Source organism: Gymnoscopelus braueri (genome assembly GCF_963280865.1).
Source record: "Gymnoscopelus braueri genome assembly, chromosome: 1".
Lineage (NCBI taxonomy): Eukaryota > Metazoa > Chordata > Actinopteri > Myctophiformes > Myctophidae > Gymnoscopelus > Gymnoscopelus braueri.
This window is the reverse complement of record NC_137603.1, coordinates 39,737,347-39,757,346: the sequence shown is the minus strand read 5'-3', so window position 1 is coordinate 39,757,346 and position 20,000 is coordinate 39,737,347. Positions and strand designations below refer to the sequence as shown.

Genomic DNA, 20,000 nt, shown 5'->3' with positions numbered 1-20,000 from the left:
CAGAGAGGTCCGGTTCATTTAGTCAACATTGATCTAAACTCTTTACCTGATCTATACCTGCAGGACTAATAGTCTTCTACAGCTGACTACCCTGTAGATCCCAATAGATCTGTCTTAATAGCTTAACCAGTTTAAAGCGGAATTTAATTACATTTTATCTGGGCTCTATTTTTTCAGATCATTTGGATCAGGGCAGGTTTAAACATTAGTGGAATTGGTCCATTCGGTCGCCTCATTCACTCGCTTCCGGACATTTCGCGTCCGGAGGGGCAAACTGGTCATTCAAATTATGCTGTTTAATGTAGTTTTTTTTGGCTGTTTTTTTACCCACGGAGACCACTGGAATAATGTTTTCACACAGATATAAGAGCATTAGCCTATATTTGGCAAAAGATAATACATGAAGAGCATGATTTGAATTACCGGCTTGCCCCTCCGGACGTGAAACATCCAGATATGAACGAATACACCCACCCTTCTTTTGTGGTCCAAATGTTGTAAAAATAGGGCCCAGGTTTAAAAAAAGAAAAAGTCCACCCTGGTGTTGGGCATGTCATTATAGGCAAAAAATTAATAAAAATTTAAAATCTTTTGAAAATAACTGATCTACAAGCTCACGACGCATCACAATGCGAATTGTTGTGAGCTTGTAGATCAGGTATTTTTCAAATAATGTATTATTTTATTGTGGATAAGTGGTTAAGTGGTTAATTACATTACAGAATAAGATGATGATTAATTACAATTACATCCTTGAAGACCAGCTGCATCCCTCTCCGAGCGCTTTGATGATAGATGTTATGTACACACAGTGCAGCCTGGGCCAGTTACATTCAATGAAAGTCAGCGGAATAATATGAGATTCGACTGAAGTGCAAACTAAGTACCGGGAGACCTGTAATCAAAACAGAGACTGGGTTACATGTCCATACGTGTTCCCTGTTTATGCCCAATACTTTTATGTAAGTTCAGTAATCGAGAGGCGTTTCTATTATTAGGTTTCCTTTGCCCATGTGTGGGTTTCTTTGATCCTATAAAGATGGAAAAGAGATAAGAGGAAGCAATCACGCAATCTGTTTGAAGTCTAACCTTAAACCCACAACTGTTATTCCAGTCCTAATCAACTCCTCTAATGTTATGCCTTGCTGTCCAGCGATGCCACAGTGTATCTCACAGGTGTGGTTTTGTGAATCTTGAATTTTGGACGCGAATGAATTGTTTGAAAAGTAAAAGTTGAGTTAATGAGTTGCCCTCTGTGCATTGATGTTCCAGGTGCCTGCGGTCCCATTTTGAAACGGCTCTCTGAAGCGCTCGCTGAGGCCTGGTCTGGAGGAGCCTTTGAAGGTGTTGTGTGTGAGGTCGGGCGGTCCCGGGCAGTGACAGATGACGACATACACTCTGCTCCTGGCAGCACAGCTGCTGCTGCTGCTGCCAAGCGTCCAGGCAGGTGAGGGACTTAATGGCCTTTAAAAATTATCTTTATTCATTTTTGAGCGGTGCAACCGCTCCTATAAGAGGGTTTGGGACCCATCCGTGGTGAAAGTTTTTCTTTCCGTCGTGAAAAATTTTCTTTCGCTGTGACGCCATGCTGTGGAAAACACGCCCATAGGCTAAGCTTTGCAGGACGTGCTGTGATTGGCTAGCGAGACGCATGATGAAATTAATAATAATGTAAAAATGTAAGCACCGCTCAATTTACACTAGGTGTGAATTGATCCATGCCGTGACGCCATGTTGTGGCGTCACGGCATGGCTATTGAATGAATGAACACTGACGCGAATGAGCAGAGGGTGACGTACCAGTTTACATAGATTGTGCATCACATTCACTAGTTTACATAGATTGTCCATCACATTCACTCATTCACACACACATTCATACACCGATGGCGGAGGAAACCAAGGACTCTTTGACACTAAATCTGAGGGAGGCCGGGATCGAACTGGGAACCCTTCCGGAACCCTCTGTGTTCTAATGACGGCAACTCTTTGAGCAGTGCATGCCAGAACATATATTACAGAACATATACACTATAACATATTTTCTTATGTTCTTTTTTTTAAGCGGTACTAAGCGGTCCTATAACTAACTTTGTATGTATGTATGTCGCAGAAGAATTGTCACAGTAAATATTTTTTCCTCTTTTTTTTTGAACGGTGCACGTCAGAACATGCTTTTAATAAACATTTTTCTCAATAAATATTGTTCCTCTTCTTTTTTTAGAGCGGTGCTAGCGAGACGCATGATGAAATTAATAACTCATAAATAGCACCGCTCACTTCACACTGGGTGTGATTTTTTATAAATATTTATGTGTGAATCTTCTGTGTGAATTATTTATTCTTTGACTAAATGCAAAAGAGCTCCTTCAACAATGGCTTACAGAAGGCTACTTCAGACTCACTCATGGGCTAATTTAGACTTTGCTGAACAACTTTCTGTCTGTGAAAGTGAAAATAAAAATGGTAGTGTTTATTAAATATAACATAACACGATGTTTCAGTCGAAAATCAGTTATTATTTTTTATCGAGGGAAGTGGTCATGCAACAAAGTATATATTAGCCACTTAAACCCTTATGCTTAGTTGACTGGAGTCCCCCAGGGCTCTATACTTGGTCCACTCCTTTTTTCCCTCTACGCCAAATCTCTTCACTGAAATAGTTGATATTTTTGTTGAATGTACTCCCCAGAATAGGGACGCAAGGGTTCATATGGTTAACTCACATTGACACCTACTGTAGGAGCCCCACCGAGAGAGGTACATCCACAATGCTGTACTGATGGCCACAGCACAGCTCCACTAGGGCAGTTGGAAGTTAATTTAGGGCTAAAGGCATCTCAACAATTGTTTTTAAAGGAAGGGAATGCATTACTCATTCACCTCAAGTGGTGTTTGTAAATTATACTGAGCCTGTTTTAACATGCATGGAGTGGCTGCTGACGGGTGCATTTTACTGCAGTAGGACAATCCCGATATTGTTTGGTGAGTCGCAAGTTGCAGAAAAACATACGGAATTGAATTTTAAAGACTTGCCTCTGGTTGTCTTAAAATGCTGCCGCTCATAATGATTACCACCAGGATTTGAACTCTGGTCTACCGTATGGGAAACCAAACATATATGGCTCAACCAAAGGGGAATTCCTCATGGTCAATCTAGATTTTAGGCTACTAGGCTTACAGACGGGGCTGTTCTTCTACAATAGCATTGTCCTATGTGTCAAAAACCATATGGCACTTACTGTAAGTAAAGGCCTTTACATGTAAGTGTGACAAGTAAACAGTATGATAATGTGAAGACTTGCAGGCAAATATCTCACATCAAAACTATTCATACTGTATTGATGACTCATTCATACAAGTTGATGCCTTTATTCGCAGTGTGGAAGCTCAGACAAGTCGACCTTGTTCTGAATACATTACGTTACTTTATCACTGCGTAATATAATCGCACGATAAAATGCCCCCTGTGTCTAAGTACCTTAAGGATGAATGAAACTAGTACTGGCAACTGCAGAAAAGTAAATACCACTCGATTCGAGCCCTTGTGGAATCTGTTCCATATTCATCAAGGCTGTCAATTCTAATCCACAGGATCACTGACTAGGCCTGCTGGCCTTGATTTGACAATTATTATGAAAACTGATCCCGTGTCAGCAGCTCTAATCTTAGTTGCAGAACTCACCAGTGCAGGAGGAGATGACAGCAAGCATAATAAACTCCGTATGTGTGCACTACTTTACTTGCCCAGTGGACATGAAGCAATTGCTTTCTATTAGAGATGCAACCTGTGATATCTAGTCAAAGCAAAAGATAGTTGAACCCTAGAGACGAACAACCATGTACACTATAACATCTTAATTGTTAATTTAACTCTTGAGAGTGTACAAATGTAACCTAATGGTTCTCATATATAACATTATCTCACTCCAAATGAATGTGTCATAACAGTGAGTGTGTGTGTGTGTGTTTGTTTGTGCGTGTGCGTGTGTGTGTGTGTGTGTGTGTGTGTGTGTGTGTGTGTGTGTGTGTGTGTGTGTGTGTGTGTGTGTGTGTCTGCGTGCGTGCGTGCGTGCGTGCGTGCGTGCGTGCGTGCGTGCGTGCGTGCGTGCGTGCGTGCGTGCGTGCGTGCGTGCGTGCGTGCGTGCGTGCGTGCGTGCGTGCGTGTTGTGCATCTGCATACGTTCGTGCGTTTGTGCGTGTGTGTGCTGCGGAGGGTGTTACAACTTCAAGTGCGCTGTGTGCTCAAACAATCTCGCAGTTGTTGTTGTTTGAAGGCTTTGATTGTTGCATAACTTACAAGTCTTAAACGGCTAACATAAAAGGTGTTAGCGCTGCACCGTAAAAGCCTCCGACGGTGAAGATTAGTCTGCAAACAGCTTATGGATTTATTGATGAGGAAGTGTGGTATTTTAAGTCCTGCATGGAATCGACACCCACCTCCTTTAGGGAGTGTGAGCGACGGTGCTGGGAAATGAAGTGTTACCTTCCACTGTGAGAGCCAGCAGCTGCACAGGTCTTGGAGAAGAGCCGGCTATTTTTTCCATCCCCAGCTTTCCGAGAGAGAGAGAGAGAGAGAGAGAGAGAGAGACAGACAGACAGACAGACAGAGAGACAGACAGACAGACAGACAGACAGAGAGACAGACAGACAGACAGACAGACAGACAGACAGACAGACAGACAGACAGACAGACAGACAGACAGACAGACAGACAGACAGACAGACAGACAGACAGACAGACAGACAGACAGACAGACAGACAGACAGACAGACAGACAGACAGACAGACAGACAGACAGAGATAGAGAGACAGAGAGAGTCGGAGAAAGAGAGGGTGATTGCAGGACACTGGGTTGCACAATGAAATTGTGTCCTCAGGCTAGCCCCTTGGGTGCGCACAAATGCATGCACACGTACACACACAAGCGAGTGGACAATCAGTACACATGCCTGCACAGTGGACACACAGACACTGAAATAAAGGAGTTGGGATTGCTTTGTCTGTCACATGTGAGGATAGTTTTACTGCCAGTCTTGCCAACAGGCAACAGTCCAACTACGGCTGCACGGATCCTGGCCACAGCTTTATTTGTCTGTGTGTGTGTGTGTGTGTGTGTGTGTGTGTGTGTGTGTGTGTGTGTGTGTGTGTGTGTGTGTGTGTGTGTGTGGGGGTGTGTGTGTGGGGGTGTGTGTGTGTGTGTGTGTGCATGTGCGTGTAAGGCCCTCGAGGAATTGGAGAAGCTCTCTGTCTCATTCTATAGCCTAGAAATATATCTTATTTTCCTTCTATCTTTCTCTTTTACTGGAGTTTTATTGCAGTGCAAAACAGTGGTTTTATGGGGCAGTTAGTTGATCACTGTAATCACAACCATGAGAGACATTCTTTCTTTGCCAGACCAGATTTTTATTAGTCATTCTAATTCCATTCACAGAGGCATGCCCTGACATCATGAGAAAACATGAGGATGTTGGTACACATGGAGTGTGATGATGAGACAGATATACAGAACTGTCTACATTATATATTTTATAAGGGTGACATTATGTCACCGTACAGTATGTGGTGTGTTGCCTTACAAACTTGAACTATAGCCGAACATGGTAGTATATATAATGAGATGTTTCATTTTTCCAGCATCCTGCTACAAAAAAACAGGGGTGGCAAGAGTACTAGATATTCCTATTCAAGTACTTTTACTTGAGTCAAATATTACTCAAGTAGAAGTAAGATTACTTCTGTTGAAAACTACTTATGTATGTAAAATGACAGAAGTGGCTCTTTTGAAGACTACTGTTACTTAATGACAGTAGTCATGTGGTTACCATTTCAATATGAATTCGCCCTACCAACAAATCATCATCAAATTCAGTGATGTGAGTGGCGAGAATCTTTTCTTTATAAGAAAGCGCAATAGAGTTTCAAAGCAAATTTAAATGGAATCTCCTCTTGATCAGCATAACTAGGCTACTCTGTCATTCTCTTGCCTTTCCAAAAATTGTTGATTACAATAAAAACTCTGTGTGAAAGTAGAATTACTGATTTAATGTACCCAGAAAAGCACAAGTACAAGCTTCCATAAAGAACAACAGCACTAACACATGACTTTGGGCATCAGTAGAACAAGACCTCTCAAAAGCATGCACCGTAAAATCCTCAGGTGGTTTAATTAATCTAACCACATGAATCCTAGTGTCCCGGTTCTGGGGCGAAACATTTGGTCACAACACACTCGCAATACGTTGCAATGCGACTGTTTACTCCTTGGTCATTGTTCTGTCTTTACTGTTAAAGGAAGACAGAACAATAACCATAACCCTGGAAAAGTCACCCAAAACACCCATGTGTTTTCCTTTATCTGAACTATCTTTTAGAATAGAGCTCTGCTTAACTCTCCTGTCTTAGCAGTTTTGTAATTGAGTTCAGGCCCAGGTCACTGTGTTGTGAGACCTATGTTTAAAGTAATGCAGCGGGGTAAGCGTTTCCATGCGCCTGTTGCCAGGCACTCCCGCAACTGGCACCGATCTGCTGAGAACGCGAACCTCTTGCTCAGAATGTTTCTGTTTTGGAAAAACTCTGTGGTGGGAGTGAGCTGTCAAAAGACATGGCTTGTGTGTGTGTTTGTGCGGTGTTGGGGTGCATTTGCGAGTGTGAACAACAGCAATTACCAGGGACATTTTGAAATGAGTTTGGAAAACATTTGTTTTCGCCTTTTCATTAGTTTATTATTTTTTTGTTACAATTTGAAGTAAATAATATATCTGTTTTTGTGTCTAATTGGCTTTCGCCAGGCCGAAGGCATGGGCGAGACAACATTTTATCCCTGTGTGTGTGTGTGTGTGTGTGTGTGTGTGTGTGTGTGTGTGTGTGTGTGTGTGTGTGTGTATGTGTGTCTGTCCGTCCGTGTGTCTTTCTGTGAACAGCCGATTGACGTGAAACTGTGCACACACACTCCCAGAACATCTGCCCCAAATTCTTCACATCGGCCTATTATAGCGCCACCGGGAGGCCGATTTTTGCAAAACAACTTTTTTGATTTTTCTCGATTTTGTCCAAATATCATGCAAATCGGTACACAGTATTCGTATTCATATTTCATATCCCATCCTAGGGTTATCCTAAGGTTGGCATCTGAAGTTGGCAGGAGTGGCTCGTTTTGAACAAAATGCCTCAAATCATGAACACACGTTTGATTGCCGTGAAACTTTGCACACACATTCCCACTAGGTTGAGGAAGAAATGCCACCCTTTTCACATTGGCCTATTATAGCACCACCAGCAGGCAGATTTTTGCAACAAAAAAAAATATGACTCCTACAGATTGTGTCCAAACATCACGCAAATCGTGCAAAAACGTCATCAACATTGATGCACACCCTCAACTTCTACAGATTCCACAAACCTCTATAATGACTGAATTCCGAACATTGCTGGCCCATAACAACCTACCACACCTGTGCTCCGAGGAGCACTTTTTCTAGTTATACAGTATGCTGTGAATGTTTCGCTTTAATGCTTTTGTCCTTGCACATTCTGTCTGCAGGCTCTGTTGAGGGTGTATAGCGCTGTACATTTTGTTCATTATTGATGGTGTTTCTTTGAGTGTCTACTTTTCTTGCCCTGTAACTGTATTTTAAACTGCTGTGCTGCCCGTGGCAACTGAAGTTCCCTCGTGGAATCAATAAAAGTCTTATCTTATATTGTAGTAGCGATCAGCAAGAGGTGAAAGTAGTCCGAAAATAAAGGAAGAGGTCATTGCCCTGATCGATTGACTTGTTGCACACGGTCAGCTTCAATTCCTTTAAACCACAATCACAGCAAGAAAAACAAACGCACGCACGCACGCACGCACGCACGCACGCACGCACGCACGCGCACACACACACACACACACACACACACACACACACACACACACACACACACACACACACACACACACACACACACACACACACACACACACACACACACACACACCACACACACACACACCACACACACACACACACACCCCAGTCCTCCATAGCCACATGATTCTCACAGATCAGAAACACATTGATTGCAACTAGCCACCTATCAATCTGCATTATCCCTGTGGGAAATCTCCCAGACTATGTGGGTCCCTGGCCATTCAGTGTCTTTGAAGGATCCATCAGACAGCAGGAGAGGAGCTCCCCGATAGCTACAGCACTGGACAGCAGAGCAATATATCGGAACACTGTTGGGGCAGAGTTCCAGTGCTACACTGACAATCACAGACACACACTAAATGGGTTTATCCATCACTACGACACCTGATTGAGCAAGCCAATATCCTTGCACCCAGGTCTCGATTTGTAAAAAGAAAAATACAGATGGGTGGAACTTTTCTTAACCACTTACAGTAAGCCCGATGTACTTCTTTGTACGAAAATAGCCGGTCGTGATGTGACGTGTTGTGAGCTTGTAGATCTGGTATTTAAGCTATATTTGATTAATTTGAAGAAAAAAAATGTTGGCAATAAATGTAATCACATTGTTAAAATGTAATATCAGACATAAATATAAAACATATCAGACAGTCTACATTTCCCAAGAGGTATTGTATATATTTAACTCAGTCTGACCAGAAGCCGGGATAAAACCTCCCCTCAGCAAATGGAACCCTGCTTGCACCTTATTTTATCTCAATTCAACAGTTTTAAAGCTGGGAAGGATCAGGGCAAAGACAGAGGAATTAGGGCCAAAGAGAGGGTTGATTTTCTGCAGCCTGTGGATTTGTGCTGCATCCCTACTTCCAGATACAGCAGAATGCATTTAGTTGATGGTTAGCTGGAGAATCAATGGCGTTCCGGTGATAAACAGAACATAAATCACTGTATCGGCTTCGTGCAGGTCCAATGTTTCCTCACCAAGAAAGAAAACAGCGGTGAATATGGTCAATGTCAGTTTGAAGAGAAAGCATTGCAAAGCAGAATGCCCGCAACACTCCAGATTAAACAAAAGTCTCAAGGTGTACGGCCCAACAATATCATGACATTGAGAAAACAGCCAGCATTCAATACATGTCCTTTTCACATAGTTTGAATACCTATTAGGTTGAAACACATCCGTTGCACTGTCTGGGTGAGGTGAATGTGAAAAGGACTTTTCACGCTAGAGGGAAGAACAGAGGGAGCCTAGAATAGACCCCTGGGGGACTCCGGTTAAACTAAGTATATCGGGTTCAAGTGGTTAATCATTACTGATTGAGTGTTGCTGTTGTTGATCGATTATGAACAGGTGTTTCTTGTTTGTCTCTTTCAGGTTGTCCAGATAAGCAGCCAGGACTGCAACCATGGACCCCTGGTCATAGTGAGGACCACCGTGTTGTCATTGGTTATGGCAGAAAGGTCCTCCTCACTTCTTCAGCCACTGTCCACTCCATTGAGATCCTCAGTGGAGGTAACATGGGTCAATATATCTGTCCTTTGACATACTGTCCATTTATCCACCATCTATTGTTTCCTTATTGTCATATCATCACTGAAAGTGATGACATTGGTGCAACATTGGTACATACCGTAGTATGATGATAGCAGATGAGAGTAAAATACTACGGCAGAAGATGCTTTTGAACACTATGTTAATATTATAATATAATATGAAGAATGAAGAGTATCAAGAGGGGTTTATTTGCCACTCACTCAGACAGGTACGAGCAGCGAAATGTTGGTGTGGCATGTTCCGCAAGACTGGGCCAACAACAGCAATACGATATGCAAGATAATTATAGAGAAAATACTGAAAATATATAAAATTAAGGTTAATACACACACTCAAACCCTCTGTAAAGCAGAAATAGAGAATTTGCAATGTGCAGAATTTGGTGGGGGAAGATAATAGAATGTGCAGTGAGGCAAGTTATATGCTTAGTGCACGTAACAGTATGATCAAAACAAGCATGGTTATTTACATATTAATGTATTTTTAGTTTAATTTAGCTTATTTTTTGTCTTCTTTTTATTTTGAACGTGTACTTGTTCAGGGCTCTTGACAGCCACAGGTAAAAAGCTCTTTCTAAGTCTTGGGCCTAGGGCTTTGAGACACCTCAAGTGCTTGCCAGTCGGTATCGTCACACATTTTTTAAATGTTTGACCGCTGTGTGTTCGACCACCTCAACCCGTTGAGCTGGAATGATGGGATTGCAGACATTGTAATGGAGATGTTTTATGCATATGTGCAGGAGTTTGAGTATGTGTGTATGTACGTATGGTATGTGTGTGGATACCTCCAGCCCAGCATCATACTGTAAATGGTTGGGAGACAGGAGGTGTCTGAAGGTACTAGGGCATGAAAGACCTGCCACTGACTCTCTCTCTCTCTCTCTCTCTCTCTCTCTCTCTCCCCCCCCCCCCACCCCCCTCTCTCTCTCTCTGTTCTGTAGGAAAGCTGGTGGTTGCTGACACCAACAGGCCCATCTTACTGCGTACCAAACACATTCTGATTGGGAACAAGGGTGAACTGCACATTGGAAGCCCAGACTGCCCATATAGAGGCAACCTCACTATCTCTTTATTTGGAAGGTACGGTCCTGACTCCTGTATGAGGAATTGGCATGTGACTAAATGTCACTTGGTGTTAGTGAAATCACAGTGATAACATGCATTTTATGAGTGTGAAATGACGTCTGGTCTTGTACTGCCAAGCTATTAGCATAGATCCAGCCAGGGGTCTCCCACTGCACTTTACAGCCGAGACCTGTCAAGAATTGTTGGCCATCTCGATTGAGAAATTCCCACAAAATATATGTTTAATTTGATTAATTTGGACCAAACTGTTATCAGAGTTTCAAAGTTGTGACTTCTCCAGGCCACTATGTCGGTATATGCAGTTTAGAAAATAAGTATTGAATACTTCGACTTTTTCCCAGTCAATTTATTTCCACTAACTGGGTTCCCATAAAACGTTTTGAAAATATGAAGCGAATGTTCTGAAAGTCTGAAAAACTAAATGCGAATTTATGCACGTTTCCATCCACTAATAAAATAAAATAGACATCGACGACATACATTGTAAGTAGTTCTAAAGTAATGAAGGACAAGCAGGGTGTGATGAAGGGCAGGTGCCTGACCTGCTCCAAATGTGATGCTTATGAGCAGGGAGAGGGTAATGAGAATTCCTGCAGCTACTGTGGCTGTGCTACTGGCTCCCACATCCAGGAAATACCGAAATCCATGGAATCCTACACAGTTTGTGGCTGTTGTGAGGCAGCAGAAAGTCCTCAAACACTCATTTGATTCCTCTTAGTTCATAGTTGTCTTCCTTTTACTCCCAATAATGTCCTCTATACTTAGTAAAACGATCCTAATTTGCACTTTACTTGGTGCTCTCTTTTTCCGATCTACAACGCGTTGCAATGCGACACGTTTATTTTTGGCAAATGTTCTCCCAAAAATAGGGATGCTGGGGTTAAAGTGGTCAAGAGACTTTATTCAGCAGCAAAAGACTGTAGTAAAAGCATAGATAGATAGATAGATTTTTTTTTATTTCTGTGTCCTGCACACAAAGTGCCCAACCCTCATGGGTTTATAAGACACCATTTTACGATTGTAACATGTTTTACAATATATTCATGTTTCAAATCTTTTTTATTGTGAAGCACAGGGTAATATTATACATTTCTGTTCATACATATGGATTGCTTCCTTTTTTCTTTTCTTTTTTAAACAAAAACCAACAGACATATACACAAAATAGACGAGTAACATGAAAAGAATACACTCAAACTTAAGCAAAAAACAAAGGGACCCTCCCGCCTCCCTTCCCCCTCCCTTCCCCCTCCCCAGAAGTGCTGCCCCAGATTACGTGCGACACGGGTGACGGGTCATCCACAAGGATTAGCCTATCAACCTTTATGTTTTACAATATATTCACGTAATACATTCAATTACATCTCAGAATTATACAGAGTGTTCTGTCTTCTCTCCCAAGCTTGACAGATACAGTCTGCCACAACAAAAGCTCCTTTATCAAAACATATCTCAAATTTTTCATAATCATCTAACTCAAGGAAATTTCCACAAATAGAAGACATCTTACTAACAAATACCTCTCTTATATCGTCATACAGTTGATACAGTTTTTTACAGACTCTTCACTGTGCAATGCCATGTGTGTTATTGTTCTATGTGCTAGTTGGAACAAACTCAATATAGTTGTTGAATTCCAAAAACCTATAAAAATATATTTTAAATTGGATTGATTCAAATGTTTATGACCCTCCGCTGGACTCATAAAAGGCATGACTCTCCCCTTTTTTCCTTTAGTGTTCCCATCCCATACATTTTGAAAGATCCCTTAGATTTGGTTCTTATTTCTGCTTACATACAGTATAGGTCTTTGGACAAAAAGCAACACAGCAGTGATCTCTCTCCAGAGATTAAATGTAATCATATCGTCTGTCAAACTGTGCTGTGAGCTCAGCATTTTTGGTTTACCCTCAGAGGAGTCATTTTCTCTCTCTGTGTGTGTGTGTGTGTGTGTGTGTGTGTGTGTGTGTGTGTGTGTGTGTGTGTGTGTGTGTGTGTGTGTGCGAGAGAGAGAGTCATTATAGTTTGGCTACAAGCAGCTAGCATATGTTATCGTTTCACTTGTCTACTTCACAATTATTAATAGCTACTTAAACATAGCTTCTGGTGGAACTTTTTAGATCTCTTTTCAAGCCCTCCCCTCTTCACTTTAGTGCATGTAATAAACAAGTTGGACAGTTCTCGAGATTGGTATAAGTTATACTTCTACATAAGCTGGTGAAATTGAAATTGATTTTTTTTTGGGGAACTTTTGAAGAGTGGGGAAGCTCTGTCTTGACTGGATGAACTTGGCAACCCCCCAAGGTCAAGACATGTCATCATGTCTTGACCTTAGGCTGATACCCTCCCCTCGTCTCTGTCTAATCTGTAATTTCAAATGTGGCGACAGTTACCAAAGAAAATTGTGCACCAAACAATTTATTGCTGTAAATTGGAAGGCCCCTTCCCCCCCCAATACTGGCCCAGTGGAAGGCAGAAATATCTAGTTATATAATTGCATTACAAAATTAAGGGAAAGTTGGACATTTATGATATAATATGAACTCCCAACATATTCTCAGATGGACTGATGTGAGGACAAGACCCTAGAAAGTGTTAGAAATGCAACTGCTTCTGTAAAACCTAGCAATGTGTTGTTATTGGTTTCATTTTTATTATTATTATTATTGTAATGTTTTGTTTGTTTTGGTGGTTTTATGTTTTTGGTATTGTCTGTAATACACTGTATTGTCTCTTGTCTTGACACAAAAGGTAAAATAAAATAAAAATAATAATAATTAAATTAAATAAATACAAATAACTTGACAACCCACCTGAAAATGTAGGCTTATTTTCTGTTTATTAAAGAGTTGGAGATACAAACAAGCAATGCTTACTATCAGAATATAGAGCTTTAACTTTTTAACAAAACACTTATTGTTCTTTAATGTGTCTCTATGTCCACTAAGTTAGACACTGACTTATATGTTTAGCCACTGATTTGCTAATCATTGTGCCCAGGTCTGATGACAGTGACATGGAGCACAGCTACTTCGGCCGGAAATACATTGGCGTGGGGACAGGAGGCACACTGGAAATCCATGGCCAGAAGAAGCTGTCATGGACCTTCCTCAACAAGACCCTTCAACCCGGAGAGAGCAACGAAAACAGCTATGTGTTCCAGAGGGGCTGGGGCAACCGAGGTATTATCATCCACGTCATTGATCCTAAGACGGGAGAGGTGCTTCACAACGACAGGTAAGGAAGTTCAGAGGTGCAACAGTTAATTGAACTAATCGATTTAATCGGCTATAAATAATAATCAATTTGAATAAGTTTCGCACAACACCATTGTACGACCAAGTATAAAATAGGGTGTAAGTGGTTCATTATAATCATTCTAATCGATTTAGTCGATTATATCAATCAAGTAGATTTTTTGGATAGTGATTTGCTGATATACATTTAGTTTTTATAAAAAAAACTAAACAAAAACGTGCTAAAATAATCGCTAAGAAGACAATCGATGGTTGCAACCCTAAGGCACCCCATCAGTACGTCTGATGGGGTAAGTGCTCCTCTGTCTCTGTATTGTTAAGATGTGTATTACTACAGTAGACATCATGTATAGAGAGGCTGAGCAGCTGCCAAGAGGTTAAGTCATATAGAACAAGGCTGCTTTTAACCGCTGAGTTCAAATGGAAGAGATAAATATACTCCTAATGGATTGTGGCGTTGTTTTGGAAGGGGATATTGCATTTTAGAAACTCATATCCCCCTTAATATATCTTTAGGATTAATTATCTTGTCTTCCTTTCATGCCAAATGGAGGTCAGATGAATGTACACCCACACTGGTATTGTAAATAGATGATTGGGAAATTGAGGAAGGAGGAGGATTTGAGCACTGGATTGTATCCAGTTTCTTTTAATTTAATGCCTTTTCCCTGCCCTATCGATCAACACTTGTCTGATGGAACTCTGACAGCCATGAAAAAACATTTAATATGGGTGTTATTAAGATGCATTTAATATTCAGGCTGAGTGAACTGTAAAGAGATTAGGGAACAATTAAGAAATAATTAGAAGCGGATAAACATCACTTCCAAACATCGCTTCCAATTCTCGTGTGTGTGTGTGTGTGTGTGTGTGTGTGTGTGTGTGTGTGTGTGTGTGTGTGTGTGTGTGTGTGTGTGTGTGTGTGTGTGCGCGCACCCGTGTGTGTGGCTTGTGTGTTGGTGTTTGTGCCTTTTGTGCATGCAAGTTTGATCTCCGTGCTTCTTGCCCGTGGGTGCTCAGATTCTGAACTTCATTAAGTTCTTGAATTACATCTTTGAGGCGGTTTTAATGATCCGAAATTACACCCGTTTCCGCATCAGTGCAACATGGTTTCAGCCTAATTTAAGATGTGTTTAATTCAGTATGCATGCTACGCAGACATACTGTACTCAATGCACAGACATGTACGTGTCTATGTAAAGAAATAATTGTCTAGTGTGTCTAGTCTATTCTATATACAGTATATCTCTGCTGTCTGGCAGAAACCAGCTAACTCCAAAATGTAAATTTTTCAGGAAATGAAAAAAAGTGGAGTTAGGAGGTTTTGTTAATCATTGATAAGAACAGCTGAATGGACCTCCAAGCTCATAATGAGGTTGGAGGTCAAAAGGGGGTGGAGCCTGGAGTCAGCAAAAAAGTTTGAGGATCCAATGGAGTTGGAATGTACATTCAGAAGGTAAGACTAGACATATCGTTGCTGTCCGGCAGGAACCAGTTAACTCCATTTTGACGCGAGTTAACTGGTTCCTGCCGGACAGCAAGGATATGTCTAGTCTTACCTTCTGAATGTACATTGGTGCTGCACAGCATGTAAGACCTACAGTATCTATCTACAAATTCCACAAATCTCTGTGAGTGAGTGTGTATGGGTGTTTTCACTTATCTCGAGAACTGTCCAACCAATTGCCTTCACATTTGGAGTGTGTATTGCTGATGCCCCGAGGGAGTGCACCGTGGAGTAAAAAAAAGGGTTGGATCGGGGGTGTGAGGAGGTTGATCAATAAGAAATTATTATTGTTATTTTAAATGGTTGGATCAGTGGTTCTCCAGAAGCAACAGGTGCCACAATTAGATGCAAAGGCAAATACGAATGTTGTGACACGAATGATGTGACGCGTAAGATAGGTGTTGCCCGCAAATGATAGTTGCTGAATTAAGCACTTCCACAACGGGTAGGCCTACCGACATCAAAGCACGTAGTACCCGCTGACTGCACTATGATTTATGTTGGAAGTCCTGCATCAGCCATTATTGTTTATGTTAAACGTCTCTACACCAATGCCAAAACAAATTCCTCATATTAATGCTACCGTATACTTGGCAATAGATTTTTTTTTCTGAATATGCAGCAGGTGACCACTTGGCACTAGATGCATGTAGCCAATAAACAACTGAGTGTTATTTAAATTTGACGCATTATCTGCAGTGACCTCCTCCTCCTCATTCTTCTCCCCCCCATCTCCCCGTCCCCTCCACTAGGTTTGACACATATCGCAGCAAGGATGAGAGTCTCCGTCTGGCCAAGTATGTGGACGCTGTGGAACAAGGAATGATCCTGGCCATGGTAGTCAATGACGAGGGCTCCAACAATCTGGAGGACACAGCCAAGAAGAGCCTCTCCAAGCTGGGTAGCCAGCACATCACCCGGCTGGGCTTTCGGTAGGGAGAGCACCGCCACACTGCGCCGCAGTAATATGCTCACCTTTGAAGCTAATCCCCCGGCTTCTCTGTGCGCTGCACTGTAACCCCCGTGGACTTGAGTACATGTTTTACTATGCAGGTCGTTTCCTTTCTCCCCGTGCCATTGCTTGCATGCTTTTTTTTTTGTGGATAGATTTCAGTCATTTCCTTAATCTCAGAAGACCTTTTTGGGTAATTCACAGCAAGCGATTTTCAATAAACGTTCTCTCAATTTAACATTTGAACAAGCACGTGTGAGCCACAGCACTGCGTACCATAAACCCGCAACCGTATATCCTTAAGCTGGAACCCATGAGTGATTTCTGATTCTTGGAGTGAGCCGGTACAAGGGCAACTGTAGTTTAATCCTCCGCTTGGCTGCCAGCGGAGCGTGCCGAGCAGAACGCAGCACGGTTTCTGATGATAGCAGTTGATCTGTCGTCTCTCTGCCGGTAGCGTCGGAGCCGCCACTCAGCGCTACGCCACACTACGCTTGCTGATCTTGCATAGCTATGTAGCACGGCAATAACATCACACTGTGATTTATAGGCTGGTGACAGACACCCGACACCGTCTCTCTCTCTGTCTCCCACTGCCACTCACTTTTATTTCATTCGTCTTTCCCTCTCTCTTAATCTCCCTCTCCCACTCTCTGTTTGTTTCGTTTTTCATCCCTCTCTACTGTTCTCTCCTCTCTCTCTTACACACATGCACGCACACACACACACACACACACACACACACACACACACACACACACACAGAGACAGACATGCATACCCGTTTTGCCAACATCACCCGAGTGGAAGAGAAAGAGAGAGTCGAGAGGGAGAGAGAGAAGCCAGGCCTGTCACTCTCACTCTGTATTAGTATGTGAGGAATGCATGGGAAATAGAAACTGAATCATACCATGATAACAGACCCCGAGAGACGTCTCAGAGTTCTTGACACGAGTGGGTTCAGAACAGAGAGCTTGCTCGCAAAATTATTTTCTTACATTCCCCAGACAAGACTCGACTACCCTGGGTCATATTCAACAACAGAAGTATGCAATACATGCTGGATGATGCGGGTTAACATAATAACCCATAAGTGCATGTGTGCGTGCGCGCCGTGTGCGCGTGTCTGTCTGTACACAGTATACCATTCACTGTCTGAAAGATGCATTGTTGTGGTGTGAAGAGAAGAAGGTAGTGATGCTTGGCAGTGGTAGGTCTCGTGGTAAGCCTGTGGGCCAGCTAGTGTTATGAAACCTAATGCCTCCGAGCAGGCCGCAGGAAACACTCTGTCAACCACAAGAAGAAAAACAGGGATGAATAGAGAGAGAGAGAGAGAGAGAGAGAGAGAGAGAGAGAGAGAGAGAGAGAGAGAGAGAGAGAGAGAGAGAGAGAGAGAGAGAGAGAGAGAGAGAGAGAGAGAGAGAGAGAGAGAGTAAACAGACTGACAGAGAGAAGAGACAAATCACATCTGAAAAGTCACGACAGGGATGGAGAGAAAACTCCCTGCGTTTGGTAGAGAAAGAGTTTATACAGCCATTCACAAATCTAACTTTGATCCTGGCAGAGGCTGGGGTGGTGGCAGAGAGACAGAGGGTCGTCTCACTAATAACTCTTGTCGCCCTGTCTGCCGACATCACTGCCAAACAAGCCAATGGTGGCCTTGCTGGGAGGGAGATGCTGTGTTATTTGCGGTGTGCCAAGGGAGCATTTTAATAAGCTATAATTTATGAAACGGCAGAGACTCTGTAATCAATTCTCGCGTATGTAATTTCCATATGCTTAACAAGGCCCTGGTGGTAATACTAGCTGAAGAGAGGTGTTTGTGTGTGTTTGGCGGCAGGAGAGGCTAAAGACAGAGAGACCTCAGATTCTGTTTCATGATTTTTCCACATGATTTAAAGATGGACGGAGAAGGTACAGTATGGGGATGTGATTCGAAATGCCTGACGCGGCATTTTCTCGCTTGCCCGTGTGTTCTGTATTCTGCATTGAGTGGGAACGTTGCTGTGCATCTCGCTGGCTTTGCATCACCTACAGCAACAATGCCACATATCTGCCTCTGACTGGGTCACACACACACACACACACACACACACACACACACACACACACACACACATACACACACACACACACACACACACACACACACACACACACACACACACACACACACACACACACACACACACACACACACACACACACACACACACACACACACACACACACACACACACACACACACACACACACACACACACAAACATACATACACACACATATGTCCACTGCCTCCCCTGCCCCGTTGATGGCCAGTGAGTCTTAACAGGAGTGATGCATGCTGGGAGAGCCAATTAAATTACCTTGACTCTCCCTGGGTGGTTCTGTCAGCCTCTTATAGTCTGTGCATCACCATCGTTAGCAGGCTGAGGTGCCACCGACTGAGTGTGTGTGTGTGTGTGTGTGTGTGTGTGTGTGTGTGTGTGTGTGTGTGTGTGTGTGTGTGTGTGTGTGTGTGTGTGTGTGTGTGTGTGTGTGTGTGTGTGTGTGTGTGTGTGTGTGTGTGTACTGGGGTTTTAATGGACCGTTCTTTCTCCCCCTCTCTTGCTGTCCATCTATTTCCCCTCGCTTACCACTCGCTTCCCACTCTCTCTCTCTCTCTCTCTCTCTCTCTCTCTCTCTCTCTCTCTCTTTCTCTCTCGACCTTTCTCTCCTCCACCCTCGTCTTCCTGTCTCTTCTCACCCCTCTCTATCACTCATCCCTCGCTTTCCATCACCTCTTGTCCCCCCTCTCCCTCCCCTGCATCTCTCTCTCTCTTTCTCTCTCTCTGTCTTTGTCCATCTGTGTGCACTCCTCAGACATTCGTGGAGTTTCATAGTGGTGAAAGGTGACACATCCTCTGCAGTGGAGGATCGTGCTGTATACCAAGGTAGGAACCCACCTCTAACCTTATTACCTACTTTCATCTATGCATCTTCACTTAAATGCGAAATGTATTATATTGCATCGTAATGTAAGAAAGGTGCTACTGTACAAAAATACAGTTTGATTGATTGCTCTTATCTTTCTGCCTGTCTCGCTGAATAATTCATACATCATTTCCACATGATTTACTCATAGGAGGAAAAAGAATTGTGTGTGCTTTGCTCATACTCTCAACACATTTTGCAGTTGCAGGGATTTCATACTGTAGTTGCATGGCTTACAATAAGTAATACTTTTGAGTTATAGACCTTTTCATACTTGACAACATAAACATTAAAAATGGGTCCAAGTTTATTTCCTGTCACAGTGTTTATGAATATCAGTAGCTGACAGGAAATAAACCTGGACCCAGACTGTTCCCTAGCAACGCAATCCCACTGACAAGGTCTCTGCTAAATGCTTTTTACCTTGATGACTTTGACTTTGTGTGTGTGTGTGTCTGTGTGTGTGTGTGTGTGTGTGTGTGTGTGTGTGTGTGTGTGTGTGTGTGTGTGTGTGTGTGTGTGTGTGTGTGTGTGTGTGTGTGTGTGTGTGTGTGTGTGTGTGTGTGGATGCGTGTGTGCGTGCGTGCGTGCGTGCGTACGTGCGTGTGTGCACACGCGCACGTGCATGGTTGTGTTTGTGCAGGGACCAAGGCTTCGTCTGAGGCCTGGAGCTCTCGTGTGTTTCAGTGGGGATATGGGGAACATTTCAACGTCACCACCAGCAGCCAGTGGGTACAAGGTACAGTAACATTCTCAT

General features: G+C 42.8%; 1 protein-coding gene across 1 annotated transcript in view; it reads left to right on the top strand.

The window, feature by feature from the left end:
- Nucleotides 1-20,000, top strand: part of cemip (cell migration inducing hyaluronidase 1) — a 140,461-nt gene that overhangs the window by 52,648 nt on the left and 67,813 nt on the right. The window contains 7 exon segments of the mRNA XM_080429234.1: nt 1,273-1,447; nt 9,290-9,427; nt 10,410-10,548; nt 13,555-13,791; nt 16,071-16,250; nt 19,133-19,203; nt 19,887-19,982. Coding sequence (XP_080285360.1) covers nt 1,384-1,447; nt 9,290-9,427; nt 10,410-10,548; nt 13,555-13,791; nt 16,071-16,250; nt 19,133-19,203; nt 19,887-19,982 — 925 coding nt within the window. The 5' untranslated portion in view covers nt 1,273-1,383.